Consider the following 14,892-nt stretch of genomic DNA (forward strand, 5'->3'; position numbering starts at 1 on the left):
ATGTTGTTTTTTTTTTTTTTTGTTTGCACCTCAGCCGAAGACGCATCGTCCGATTGTTGCGGTAGTGTTGAGTTTTATGGTAAATTTTTTTTGTTTTCAGATAACGACGGTGAACGACGTTATCGCGGGATACGGACCTGTCGTTCCTGAGGGATACGGGTGCGCTTACAACTTCCGTAAAAATGGTTTAACTTTTTATATTTCTGCCTTTCACAGCGACGGTCGTACCAGTACATCTAGATTCGCTCACGCACTTGAATGTAGCCTTCGTGCCACAGCTGCGATGTTTCAGGACTCTACCCAGAAGTGAGTTCTTAACTAATTATAAGAGAGAGAGGACGAAAAAATACGGTACAGTCCATTTACGGCGCGAAAAACTCTCTGCAGTTGAGTATTTAAATGCGGTATAATATGAGCCATCAGCTGTAAGAGAAAAAAGTTCGATTAGATTATCATTTTTGCAACGTTATGTCATATCGGACAAAGGAATGCGATTATTTGTGCAGATTGTTTATAAAAAGGTATTCTAGTCCTTCGAATTTCGAGGATTAGTCGTCGGTTCAAAATTAACTCTATCATTCCATATCATTTTGCGGGCATCGCACTGCAATTCCGATTGACGATGCTGCGGTGCATCGGCGCAATGAAATCGTACTTAATTAATAAGTGAAAAGAAAAAGCTTTAGACCAAAGTCAATGTAACTCGATACATATCATTGAAAGTATTTAATCTTAAAACTGAGTAGACGTAACGCAATATATACTATACACATATATTATACATATTATTTATTGATTATTTGTTAAATATTATATACTTATATAGAAATATTTATCGTTGTTGCAACAAATATTTACAACTTATATGTATAGGTATATACATATAAAATTACAAGTATGATATATTATTATTATTATTATTATTATTATCATTATTATCAGCGATGCAAGTTAATGATAGTCGCAGCGTGTAGCAGGCAATATAGATCGAATGTTATTTTAGCTGTTGTCTAGTCTTTTAAAAAAAAAAATTGCTGAGCTCTTGTTTGGACGACGCACGCGTCAATATTCTGCAATCTCCGATTAGATCGTTCCTCACTCGTTGCATAGACGCTAAATGGGTGAACGCGAAAGTAATTATACATAAGAAAGAAAATTGAATTATACATTAAATACGTTACAGTTTTTTTTTGTTTTCAGATTATCTATGTAGATGTAAAATATTATCGCGCGTGCACAATTTATGCGGTTGTAAATTTGAGAGCTCGGAGATCATGTCGATATTTGCAGCAGCGTTAAGTGTTGTAGCCAATTACATATCTTGATTGGCGCCCGCACAGTAAACTCTTGTCCAATTCTTAGGTAGGTTGGTAGATCGAATCTTATCCTAGATCACGATCTAAGCTAACGGTAGTTACTATTCACTCTCTCTCTCTCTCTCTCTCTCCCTCTCTCTGTCCCTCTTCCTCTCTGTCGATCGCACTAACGTATAAAATATCCTATGCATACAGCTACATCCTTAATTAAGAAATGTAGTTAAAGTTGCAGCAGTATTGTATAATATATTAAAGGCGAAATGGCAGCAAGACGGACGATATACGAAACTGTGAAAATTGATTTACTTGAAGTTTAATTTTTGTAGCAATCGAGATTTTTTTTTACATTCCTGTGGGTTTTTCCAAACTTTTAAAACGAAGAAACCCAAAAAAAAAAACAAAAAAAACTCCCCAGAATATTCTTGGTTGGAAATAAGAACAAAATCGTAATAAATTCGGCCAGAGATTAAGATTGTTATTAGTAGCCTATAAAATATTATTATGAGACGATTTTGCTTCCATTTTTGCCATTTTTAGCTAAGGTACCCTTGTTTTTCCCTCTTCTCCTTATCTGATCGGTTCTATAGAACGATTGGGTCAGATTTGGTACCTAAAGTATCGTTAGAATATTACATTTTGTAATAATTTACCTAATTTTAAAATATTGAAAATCACCATGCAGACGAGAATTTGAATAGATGTATTAAGGAAGTGTTCATCGTTGTTATAATTCATCACTGTTAGGTTTTCGCTGTTGATTATCTAATATTATACCTACGTTATTTCAAATTCTATGATTTATCATATTTATACTCGGTGGGATGACGAATCCACTGCCCTATTTATACAATGGGACATTCGACGTCAAACGGACCACTTTTTCCTACATATTTCTTGAACTTGATGAACCTTTTCGACGTCTTAAGAGGTCTCTGTAACCATGCTCAGACCAATCATTAACACCGAAAGTCGAAATTTGACCAATAGCTACAATTTGTGGTAGAAATACGTAATAATAGCATATAAAATAAAAATTAAAAGAATGTCGATTTTTGGGCAAAAATTAAGTATTTAAAAAATCGTTCGTATGACACTTTTCTTACGTATTTTGACCTCAGGAATTCAAATCTGGAAGAAAAATTGATCTATCTCTAAAATTGACCGAGTTATCGTCAATTTTCAGCTTTTTGGGGTCAAAAATAAAAAATTGATTTTATAGTCTATATTAATGTAATTTGAGCTCAGGAATCCGAATCTGGGAGAAAAATTGATCTACCTTCAAAAATGACCGAGTTATCCCCATTTTTTCGCATTTTTTGGCATAAATTTGAGGATATCTCGAAGGGAAAAAATCGTAGCTCAATTCGGACAACGGATTCGTGTCCCTGAGGTCAAAATACATAAGAAAAGTGCCATACGATCGATTTTTAAAAATAAAAATTTTTGGCCAAAATTTGAAAAAATCGTAAGGGGTACCCCTTGGAAAAATCTCAAATTTTGGCCAAAAATTTTTATTTTTTAAAATCGATCGTATGGCACTTTTCTTATGTATTTTGAGCTCAGGGACACGAATCCGTTGTCCGAATTGAGCTACGATTTTTTCCCTTCGAGATATCCTCAAATTTATGCCAAAAAATGCGAAAAAATGGGGATAACTCGGTCAATTTCATAGATAGACCAATTTGGCTTTCAGATTCGGATTCCTGAGATCGAAATACATAAGAATAGCATATAAAATAAAATACGTTTTTTTGACCCAAAATCGCCAAAATTCCAAGGATTTTTTCGATTTTGGGGCCAAAAATGAAGTATTTTCAAAATTGATCAAATGACACTTTTCCAACGTATTTCGCTCTGAGGAAAACGAATCCGTCGACTAAATTGAGCTACGAGTTAATCTCGTCGAGACGTTTGTTTGTGGTTATTGATTTTGTTCATCACAAAATGGATAACTTCGCGTAGAAATACAGAAGAAATCCTACTGAATCCTACCGAAAAGGTTTCATCAAGTTCAAAAAATATTTTGAAAATTGTAGCCCGTTTGACGTGGAATGCCCCACATACGATTTGTTAACTATCTTAAGATAAAAAGTGAAAGATTGATTTATCCATGTTCTTATATCAAAGGCTGTTTTCATTGAATTTTGATGATAAATTGTTGAATCAAATCCGAAAATTGAAGGAGCATTCAATTTTAGATAATTATTTTGTTCGCTGAAATGTATAATTAAAATCATAATCACTGTGTAGATCAGACGAGCATTGTAAGTTGATTATATTTAAAAAAAAATGGTCTATAAATTTCGTTGATATTTATGTAATTTACGTAATTGTTACTGAATTTATCATTGAATTATATTGCATAGTATATGTATGTACTGCATATTATAGGTAAATGTGTGTACCTATGTTTGGAAAAGAGAAACTTGAGTTCCTTGGAAAATCGAATCATACATATATTGATAAATTTGTTCAGTGTCAGTTATACATCGAGTTCGTATAGCTGACACACTAAAATCTAGAAATATAAATGTGTGTTGTTGCATAGCTTAGAAAAATTTATAATTTATTCATCGCCGCAGCGATACATGCGATATGACTCGAAACACACGCTACCTATATTACTATGAAAGTTTAGTAAAAGTCGACAAATCAAACAACAAAAAATTGATGTCTGAGTATAACGAAGCCCTTGAATATCAGATATCTTCTCGAAGTAAACGCAGAAATAATTTATTCCGCCTACGATTCATTTCATCTGCGTCTACAAACATTTTCACAGTGTACATTGCACATTGTGTACTAGACTCTGCTATTCATGATCATTATTTCGGATAAAAACAGAAGTTGACAATTCAAGTGTGATTTTCGCAAATACGAAAAAACGATTCGATTATTTGTTAGATGTTGTTCAAGAAGTACATACCTATGCCAGGATGTCTCTGTTACGTGGTTGTAGTACATTCAGAGAGTACCAGAAAAATCCTGCGTATTGAATCAACTATACCCTAGTCACGTGTTGAGCGAGTTAACTATTATGAATGATTAGCAATTAAACATAGGTCTAATGTAGAAACCAAATACAAATCGCTAATTGTGATCGCTTTAATGTGGCCAAGAATATCACGCGCATATCAGGCTAACAGCCGCGTACATAATCACATAGGTATACAAATATCCAGATATCCAGTGGATCACGTACACTATAAGTATATAGCATATCGTACACTGTAATATTACTAATCAGTGATTGTACCAATCACTAACGTCTTATTGTGATGAAATCAAATGGTATATTTGAAACCAGTATCCTAATACAGATGTATAAATACTCGAGCAACTAATTGGATGAATTATGAAAACGACGAGCGGATAAATTCGATGTTTAAAATATTTAGAATCTTCTCAAAAAGCAAACGCATTTGCTATCTATATATTGCCGCGAATCTCACGAGTCTGAGCGTTTAGCAAATTTCATAATTATATACCCGTCATTCGAATGAGGGCTATTACAGGTTCATAATTTTCAGATTCTTTCATCGTTTTATAACATCAATTATACCTGGCGATCTTTCGCAATGCATTTCAAATCTTACGTGTTGTATTCACACTGTAATCATCGATGTACATAGAGTCGTTTGTTCAATCGGGATCAATTATCGATGACCTGGACGAATAACGTTGTACCTCTCATTATACCGTGTGGCACATTTTCCGTATACGTGTGTCGAGGTGGGGCAAGTTTTCGTTGCCACAAACGCGAGATCGTCCACGCTTTTGAAATTGGAAGCCAGGTGCAGCTTTATCGGTCCAAGCCATGGAGATATCAATGTGTAATAATCATGCGTAAAAATGTTCAGTTATTCAACATCGTATATGAAACATCCAAAAATTCTCCGTTAGTATTGTTGACCCCTTGTATACTGTGTGCACCTAGTACAGCTTCAGTTTGTGATAAGTGTCTCAATGTCGCATAGACACTGATAAGAATAGTTCCCATATACCGCTTCCTGTTTGTACAGAAAGTATACAAAGGATACCTCTGAAAAATACCATGCATAAAAATACATACTAATATAAGTATATTGTATACTATATGTATATATACATATATAGGTATGTATAAATATATACATGAATGTACAACTATCTATGTGAATAAATTCTGTTGAAACATTATCCCGTGAGTTACATTTTTTGCATGAACATTCGTCATTCGCACAGTTCATATGTGATTTGCACCAAACTTTGATTTTTCCATTCGTAAAAAAGTGATTGGTATGAAATCGCACATTTTCAACACGAGTTTTGGTAAATATCTTGAAGATGAACGTGGGAATTGGGAAGGAATAGACTTCAACCCACCCCTATGTATTTTAGCTTCCTGAATACGAATCCGTAGAATGTACCGTGCAGCTGCAATTATCTTCCAACCTTCTGGCTGATACGTTTTAAGCTGCTACCTACGAAACCACAAATAAAGAATAAACTGACATAAAAGTCAGTTTTTTTTACCAATCATCGGACCATAAATAAATGAAAAATGAGGGTGCTGATTAGGTTTTTGAATTGCTCGGCAGCTCGGGATTTTCTAATATAAGTTATAAGTGTTATATTATAAGTGTTATAAATTTTTTTAAGAAAATTTTGAAAATTAGAAATGACAAACAGATCAGGACAAGGCAGCCATATAACTGCAATCAATTTCAACGTGTGGCTTGGATTTTATTCAAAGTACACTGTCGTGCTCTATGCAATGAATTGCAATACACAGGTATATACAATATTATGCTAGTACTCAAGTTTATGTTTAGTAAACCGCATCGTAATTTCGTTGTCCGTGACGATACCAAGATTCAGGTATATTGTGAACACTCAAAAAAGTTGGTTGCATAATTTACTAAACACTGATCGTCAACATTCTCTGAGGTCTCAGTGATGATTGACGATTCATTTTTAAGTTGCGTAATAAATTTTGGACATCCAGGAATGTTACATATTTGAATAATTGATGAATAGGAGCAATGAGGTTTAAGTACCTGTATAGACTCTCAGAAATTGCACTAAATTCTGCGAAAAAATTATTAACAATTGGTGTAAAACAAGAATAAAAATCAACAATATTTTAAGAGCGAATACATCGACACAGAATATCTTGAACATCATACATTCATACTATACATTTTCTTAGGTCAATAAGACGAAAACGGTTGTCGCTCGAAAAAAGGAATCAACGAACTAACATGGCAAATTTTATAGTTCCGACAAAATGATTCACCATTACCTGCTCGGGTTGCTCAGTTTATGGGCTGCAAAGTTCGTCGGCATACATAAAATCATAATAAATTCGAACTCTCAGACACAAGTCTCATGTCAGAATTATAATCCGTATCGCATCAACATCTCAATTTTCTGCTGCATTTGGACCATTAACTAAACATAATAAAAATAGCTGTGAAAAACTGTCGTACTGACAGTAAATTAATAACATCTACTACATGGGCAAAATTTGCTCGAAAAATATATCACATGTGATAATACCGTCTATCCCTTATTCTGATAACATCAAATATACATTAATAAAATAATGTGGTTCTTTGAGGGTGTGTACCAATAAGATCATTACATTCAACATTCAATAAAATGGGAATATGTGTTAAGCCGATACACAAACATGAAATATAAGCTGCATGTAGCTACAATTTTTCGTCTATAAGGGTTGAGCTGTAAAAATATCGTTTTAATGCTACTTCGGAGACTTCATCTACCAATATGCTAAATGAATTGTCATTGTCAAGGCATAGTATCATTGAAAGACAACAATCAATGAAACTTTTTTGTTCATCTGTCATCGTCACACATTCGGACAAATGTTTCTTCCAACAATTCAAGTGCAGTCGGACGTAACTTTGGATCGTGTTGTAAACACTTATCAATGAATTCCACGCCCTCAATTGAAAGATGCTTAGGAGGTGCTGGACTTTCACCCATCCCAACCTGAAACAGCATATTTTTATAAAAGTACTCAGATTTAGTCCTATTCTCTGGTCAATTTTCGTAATAGGTCTCACCTTAAACATGATTTGATAATTTGAGTCATATTCCGCCCAAGGCCTTTTCCCGCTAGACATCTCAACGACGCAACAACCCACTGACCAAATATCTGCAGCTCTACCATGTCCCTCAGATTCAGTTTTCATAAAAACTTCAGGAGCCATGTATGCTGGGAGAAAAAAATTTATCACAAAATTAGACAAACGACAAAGGTGCGATCATGAATGGAAGATAGTGAAAAAATCCACTTACCTTGTGTTCCCACAAAGCCCTGAAGTTCTCCAGGCATTGTTGTGTGAGCTTTAATCTTTACTGCTGATCCAAAATCTCCAAGTTTGAGACAATTTTCTTCATCAGTTAAAAATACATTTGCAGCTGTAACAAACATGGTTGACTGAGAATAAGCCTAACTTTAATTACGTAAAACGTAAGCTATGACACATCATCTCAGACTCACTCTTAATATCTCGATGGACGACACCATGGTAATGTAATACGGAAACGGCTAATAGGAGTTGGTGAGTATATTTTCTAACCAGAGGTTCAGGTAGACCATTTCCACTGCCTGCGACTAGGCTTTCTAGCGTTCCCTCGGCACAGAATTCCATGAAAATAAGCATTTCCTCCTGAACAGTTAGAAAAGTGAATAAACGCATGCTCCCTTTAGCTAGCTACTAATACCCCTAGAACTCAGCTTTGCCGCCATCAAATTTTTCTCAATATAGAAATTAATAACACACCCTATGTATTTCGACTCCGTGATAGTGGACCAAATGTTTATGCTGAATCCCTTCAAATATTTGCAACTCCTCAGCAACCCTTCGAATAGCCCTGTGATCGCCTGGCTGCAATTGAACCTCTTTCATAGCCAGAAGTTCGCCAGTTCTATTATTGACTACTGTGTACACTTTTCCAAAGCGTCCCTGACCTGGGAAAAAGAACAATTAAATTTAAACACTTTTACTAATATATTTAAACTCATAGTATCGGAACCTTTTTCGCTATGATCTCCACACACTTATTGAGCGGAAAAAAAATACGTGCCTATTTTTATACCACGCTGCCATGTAAATGTAACTCTTCTTGATTTAATGTGAGGTCTGTCAGCTGCCCTTCTTTCTGTTATTTGCCCAATTACTTGTTTATTTTTTAAATTTTCCTCTAATTCTTGATCTAGACGTTTCACAGCCAATGCTACTCGATGGTGCCTAGCTAGTCCTGGGTGTTCAGGTACCGATAGCGTCACTGCCGATACTCCATCTGTTATACTTGGTGAAGTGATTTTCATTGTTGACACTGGTGATTCTGGGAATTCCAGAGTTTCGCGATTTTTTTGCAAATTACTTTTGTTCGTTGTTCTGCTTCGCAGACGAGCTGGGGATGCTGTTCGTGAACGGGGAGATTTTCTCAAATCTGAAAGAAAACATTTATTTTATATGAAATATTTCCATTTTTGTAACAAACGATGAAGGTTGCACATAATGATATTTCCAATTTGTATCGGAAAAACAAAACAAATTCTTACTTTCTACATCTCCGGGCGAACTGACTGCAGCTGTTCCAATTACATGTGAAATACAGCGGTCCATACATGTCTTCAACTCCTCGAACTCCTGGTCTGTTAGATGTTTTGTGTTCAACGGTTCACAAACAGTCATGAGGAAGTCCAAGCCTTGGTTTGCCCATCTTGGTCTCAAGCCCCTGCCTCTGTCGCAACAAGTTTTAACGAAATCCATCCACAACAAAGCAAAGCTAACTAATCCTCGAGCCAATACCGATCTTTCCTCACATGAGAACAGTTTGCATAATTCTTTATGATATTCGAAGCCCATCTTGAAGGCTTGATGTAAAATTTCTCTTGATCTGGAGCGCATGGTTATACGCTCTGATTCAATTTTGGGTTGCTCACTTTGATTGATCCCATTTTGAACATCTTCAATTGTAGATGTGATTTGGTGTCGAAGATCCATAACTGCTATCTGTTGATAAAGCATTTGTTATTCACCAACGTCACAATGGACCTCAGATAATGTCCAATAACAAGCCCACCTTCAACTTGTTGATCGTCTCCGCAACCTCGGGCGTTTGTGCTAATTGCTGAATGTCCTGTTTCAAGGATTTGGCAAAGGTAATATTCCGCATTACCCTATCTTTAGCAACGACAAACATCCCCTGTATTTCTCTAGCAGCTGACATAATTTGATATCTGAAATATAAATTTACGATCAGCATATGAATTCTATTCATGTTAAAAATGGGTTAAAATATGACTGGGATATATTTTTTATTTACTTTGATATCTCATCTTCGCCCTCTTCGGAAGACATGACTTCCATGATTTCTCTGGGTCGGTTCGCTATGAATTCTTTAGCCTGATACAACATCGTACATGCTATTCCGCTGAAATTTGTCATTAAAAATAATGAACCTTGTGTTCAAGGTTTTTCCCACATCTACGATTGTGCCTGATAAAATCATAAACTCCGCACCAGCTGAGATGGTGGAAATAAAAAATAAGCTACGTTGCATTAATCATACCGGAAAATTCTATTTTAGCAAACATCCCAACTGGTGAGGAAATTTTTTGTAGCATCACAGCACTCACCAAAATTTGATGCTGGCTATGGCATATCCATCCGATATATCATCAGCAATGGACGTGACGAAGGCCCATTCATCTTCGATGAGATTTTTATGACAACTCTCATATTCAACCATGCCAACCCATTGTTCCAAATAATGTAAATATACTTCAAACACTGCTTTCAAACTTTGGTCAAAATCTTTGATATCTTCACAAAACAACGTTGTACTAGTTTCTCCATCTGCTGCGATAACTGCACATGAATGCGCTCGAAATCTCTCACGATGTATGCATGCAATCTTTAATCCTTCACGTAGTTCTCGCATCAACTGCCGAACTGACAGAGCACTAGGCTGCTCAGGTTTTTGTTCTAATCTCATTCTCAAGAATTCGTGGACCAAGTCCAATGGCACACGTGAAAGAAATACAAAAGCTGCCCTGAAAACAAAAGTTTTCTCTAGTTATATTTTCACTGTTCAAATTTCAACAATTTTGTAACTAATGATTTGTCATTAATTAGTACAATAAAGTACCAACAGACTTTGTAACTCTTATTACCTGTAAGATGGCAAATGCAATTCTCTTGCCTCGGGGCTCCAAGTACCATACCTCCTTAACTCAGCATCACCTTCGTACTCTTCGCCAGTACTATTTTCCAGATTGCTGTCATCGTATTTTTCTAATGTCAGTCTGGCTTTTCGTAAAACCGATGTATGTAATTTTTCTAAGAAGTGCAAGCTCTTTCGAAGGCCTCGAATTTTTAAAACATCTTCTATGTACTTTCTAAAATAGAGGGTTGTTAATATTTGTTTTAATTTGGGAGAAAAGTGACTTTTGATTCACTGACCTATACGAGAGACGGTCAAATTCCATGAGATAAAAATCCAAATGGTTCCTTTCATCTTCCACTGGAGTAAACATTCCCGAATCAGGTGTTGATGGCCAATAGCGGTTAAATGACGTCGTTTCTAAAGATGATGTACTGTTATTACTGTCACTAGGGCTGGTATTTTCTCCAGGTGGTAAGTCAAAGCGAACTAGACATTGACGTGTGATAGAATTTGCATCTACAGAATCTAATGTGTCCGATGACCTCGAACTGTAAACCATATATTCTGTTGAAACAATGTTATACTCCCCCTGCCATATTATTGATCCATTGAAAGTAGATCATCAATTTCACCCCTACAAGAAATTTAAAGCAAGTCTCATTTGAGAAAATCTTGAAAAAAATCAATCAATCATTTTAAGATAAATAAGACTTGCAACTTTCATTTGGATATTGTAACGACAAGGATCAGTCAATTTGTAAGATCTGTATAAAGGTTCGTAGTCCAAATCGTTCGAATAATTACCTTGTCCCTGAGTCAACCGTTTCTTCTGGTCTCTTCTTGGTGTGTAGAAATCTCAAAAGTCTACCGAGGATTAATAATTTTAATTTTTGATGCTTGGTCATGTTATACCAGAGACACAATGCTTTGACTCTGCCAATGAATTCTGGACTCTTGTACATTGGGTACTGGCTTGCTAGTGCATGTGACGATGGGTAAAGAGCTTCTGCTGCTTCCAATCTTCCCAAAAGCCCTTCCACCTGTTTCAACGCATCTGTTTGAGCCCGGCAACAGGACCGACAATGCATCGATAGACAACCAGGACACGGACTTGCATCAAAAGTCGGAAACATAGCTGAATTTACGGCGTCTTCTATACCACTATCACTAGAGATGATGGATGCTGAGCCAGGATCAGAGGAACTCTGTGGATAAAACCTATTGAAAAATAAGTTTTCAGAATGAATTTCTCAATAGCGAAAGACCAAATGATCATTTATACTGCAACTGAGTTTGGCTTGTAAAATAATACGAACAAAAATATTTCGGTTTTTCAAATTTTCTGGGAAAAACCAAGTTGTATTAACCTGTATTCCATAATCTCTTTCAGTAAAGCGCCAACGGCTTCTCGCTGTTTGCACAAATATTCATCCTGTGCTGTTGGAGTACGGTCAGCATGATGAGCTTGCAGTTCTAGCCAAATTAAGTCTTTCAACTCATTCTGCCATCTCGTCTCTTCACTGCTCATTTGACGACGACAGTTACGCTCTTTGTCAGAACTACCCTATTCAAGATAAATGGTTCAGTACTCTTCATATCTTCAGAAAGCATATAGCAAAATGATGACAACCATGTGAATTTTTATAGGCAAGATCATGATATGCAGTAGGAGTTTGCTACTGTAAAAATGCTAATAATTATATTAGATGATTACTAGGTAAAGAATATAAAACCTATAGATATTAAGATAAACTTACTAGCTTGATTAAGAATGAAAATGTGTCATGAAAAATCTCTCGCTCTTTCAGACTTAAAGATTTTGGAGACTTAGCGGCAAGATCATTTTTGGTTTCTTGTTGTGATTCAGTGATATCATCTTTGTGTCTGTTTTCCTCCACATCTACTGGCTTTGAGCGTAAACTACGAAATCGATTTCTAGTTTCAATCTGAAATACATATATACAATTAATTGATTTCACAGAGTTTTTTGAAAGATTTTAACAACCTAATTATCAAATGAGCCAATACAATGAATGACCAAAGAAAGACCTGAGTTTAATGATGTCTTAAATATTCAAGCTAATTCGAAACAAGCATCGTACTTTTATAATTGGTGTTGTAACTAATGGCTTCTCTGCCCTTTCCCCGTAACTAACAGCTGCCGAAACGTCCAACTTCAAATCCCGTTCAGAACCTCGCAGCAATTTCAAGTTCCTCTTATTTCTGCGACTGCCTTCCTTAATGGCCTCACCCTCCGTTTCTTTGTCTCTATCTTTATCCGCTCTGTCACACATTTCATTGAACAGCATCGTATCAAATGTATTGCGTCTAGTTATTTGTGGCCGACAGTGGACAGTTTTTGGCGAAGACTTCACCTCTCTAAATCAGAAGAGGTATTTAGGATAATGCTTATCCTGACACAAGCATTATTACATAATAGCTATGTTCATTCTTAACTCAATACTCGGAGACTAAAACATCAGTCCAATGATGCAATAAAAACAATACGAATTTCATCCCACATGAATTCAATGATTTTTTGCTAGATTATTTTAATCTATTTAAGTGAGATGAATTCAGTAGTAACCGAGGTACTTACACTTCGATATCTTTTTGTTTTTTTTCTCTCTGCCTTCTGTTAAAGCGTGTTCTTGGAGGTGTTTGTCCATAGAGATCAGTCATGGCATGAAGTGTTTCCTCGAACTCAGCATCTGGACTCAGCGATTTTTTTTTGCTATGGCAAAAAAACATAGTTCTTTAAATCCTGTCAACTTTTTAGATAAATCCAAATATTTCGACTGAAATATTCCCTGAATTCTTGTGGCCAGCACTTTCATCACTTAAAACTCTTAGAACTACATTCAAATAGTTACAGGTTGTCAGCACACCTTTTTTCGATGAAATTTTGACTGATCGTTTGGACCTACATTTCCCTTCAAAAATCTATGTTGATCATTCCCAGTGGGACAAAAATGTTACAAAAGCAATAAGTCATACACTGTTGCATTACATAACAGTACACGTAAGTATTTTTCACCAAGTACTTGATGATTTTGAATGGAGGTGACTGTAATAAGCTCAGTGAGTTGAGTATTCAGTTAGTAAAAATATCAAATGAATCCTGATTGAAAGCATCATTAAGTAATCGAAAAAAAATCATAGTAGTCCGTGTGAAAAAGAGGATGTACTGATCATACATCTGATGGATGTATTGTCTCATATCGTGACGATATATCAAAGCTCTAAAGTAGGTACACCAATACAACCAAGCCCAGATAAGAACAAATATATGGAAATTGTTGACTGAAGATTGGTAGTGACAAAATTTTGAGTAAATATTGCAAATATTGTTCTGGGCCACATCGAAATGAGGTATTTATGACTAAGTCTGTTTGATGAACTATATGCATCATACAGCATTCAGCAAAAATATTGAGTGATGAACAATTTGTAATAATCATACAAACAAAATAAGTTTTTGGAAGTGGGTAACTTCTCCAGTCTCAAATATCATTTTGAAACTATGAGCTCAGTTCATGGGACTTCAGGTGAAGAACTTTCAATGATTATCATAAGAAAAGAATTTGAATAAATTGAATAGCAATTAAATACTAGTCATATAAGGTCGTAATGTATCGATGGACAAATTCCAGTTTAAAGCAGCTTTATTGTTAGTAGTAGCAAGTGAGTAATTTTTGAAAGATGTGATAAAATTCTAAAAATTGTCAGAATATGCCACCTTGCGTAGAACTACCGAATAATATGGTACCTGTTTAAAATTCACTTAAGTAATCCCTAACGCTTTTACTTGATATCAGAGATTAGCTGATAATTGCATGCTCAACGTGAATGACTGGCGCGTAATTTTGAAACAACAATAGCTCGAACAATGGTACACGCGATACTAGAATGCTTCAATCGTCGTACCAACGTCCCGTACAAAAATACAAATCAATTACATTCCTATAAAAATACTGTTAGGTTATGCGTGTTCGCCGAATTGAATAAGTATTTAGGCTATTTGCATAACGTCGTCTAGCTGCTAATGGCAAACGAAGCGATGGTTACGCTGCTATGTAAACAAAAAGGCTTGAGGTGTTAATCTACAATTCTATTTTTAACAACATTTTAGTGATGTAACTATTTGAAAAGAACCTACCTGTCATCTGAATCATCCCCATCGAAACCTTGCGATTCAACTGAGCCCTCCCGATTTATTTTGAAGTCGTTTTCTAATGACATTTTTCACCACTTAGAATGACACAATTAACTTGACTTTTTACAGGTGTAACCGTCTCATTCGGTTTACGACATTTATTACATATACATATATATATTAGTGGGTTTACGAACATCAACGAGGTACAGGGACTGTCGAGTTCGAGTG

At 35.6% G+C, this 14,892-nt stretch overlaps 2 protein-coding genes across 6 annotated transcripts in view; one reads left to right on the forward strand and one right to left on the reverse strand.

The window, feature by feature from the left end:
- LOC105692246 (choline O-acetyltransferase) overlaps positions 1-1,692 on the forward strand; it is a 35,209-nt gene extending 33,517 nt beyond the window's left edge. For both annotated transcript variants that reach the window (XM_020855998.2, XM_020855999.2), the window contains exon 12: positions 101-1,692. In XM_020855998.2, the coding sequence (XP_020711657.2) occupies positions 101-310 (210 nt within the window). In that variant the 3' untranslated portion in view covers positions 311-1,692. The remainder of the gene's footprint in view (positions 1-100) is intronic.
- A 4,328-nt stretch (positions 1,693-6,020) lies between these two features.
- On the reverse strand, positions 6,021-14,801 carry LOC105692364 (mitogen-activated protein kinase kinase kinase 4). 4 transcript variants are annotated; one of them, XM_012411524.3, is made up of 18 exons: positions 14,665-14,801; positions 13,105-13,239; positions 12,608-12,884; positions 12,263-12,451; positions 11,873-12,069; positions 11,310-11,723; positions 10,802-11,053; positions 10,513-10,737; positions 9,976-10,392; positions 9,663-9,770; positions 9,420-9,576; positions 8,896-9,349; positions 8,415-8,783; positions 8,111-8,298; positions 7,828-7,996; positions 7,623-7,745; positions 7,388-7,539; positions 6,021-7,313 (listed from the first exon to the last, which is right to left on the reverse strand). In XM_012411524.3, the coding sequence occupies exons 1-18, from the start codon at positions 14,745-14,747 to the stop codon at positions 7,158-7,160; spliced, it is 4,065 nt and encodes a 1,354-aa protein (XP_012266947.2). In that variant the 5' UTR covers positions 14,748-14,801; the 3' UTR covers positions 6,021-7,157. The 4 variants fall into 4 exon arrangements, with proteins under 4 accessions (XP_012266947.2, XP_048506194.1, XP_048506193.1 ...); XM_048650237.1 differs by lacking the exon at positions 14,665-14,801 and adding an exon at positions 14,275-14,408; XM_048650236.1 differs by lacking the exon at positions 14,665-14,801 and adding an exon at positions 13,394-13,652.
- Between the last annotated feature and the right edge of the window lie 91 nt (positions 14,802-14,892).

The sequence above is a fragment of the Athalia rosae genome, chromosome 2 (genome assembly GCF_917208135.1).
Source record: "Athalia rosae chromosome 2, iyAthRosa1.1, whole genome shotgun sequence".
In the NCBI taxonomy this organism is placed as follows: Eukaryota; Metazoa; Arthropoda; class Insecta; order Hymenoptera; family Athaliidae; genus Athalia; species Athalia rosae.

What these genes read in the sequence shown, in the direction of transcription:
- LOC105692364 (XM_012411524.3), bottom strand. Translation starts at nt 14,747, where the DNA reads ATGTCATTAGAAAACGACTTCAAAATAAATCGGGAGGGCTCAGTTGAA. An exon ending in GGGGATGATTCAGATGACAG is followed by an intron (nt 13,240 to 14,664) that starts GTAGGTTCTTTT and finishes TTTTTGCCATAG; the next exon opens with CAAAAAAAAATCGCTGAGTC. An exon ending in AAACAAAAAGATATCGAAGT is followed by an intron (nt 12,885 to 13,104) that starts GTAAGTACCTCG and finishes CTTCTGATTTAG; the next exon opens with AGAGGTGAAGTCTTCGCCAA.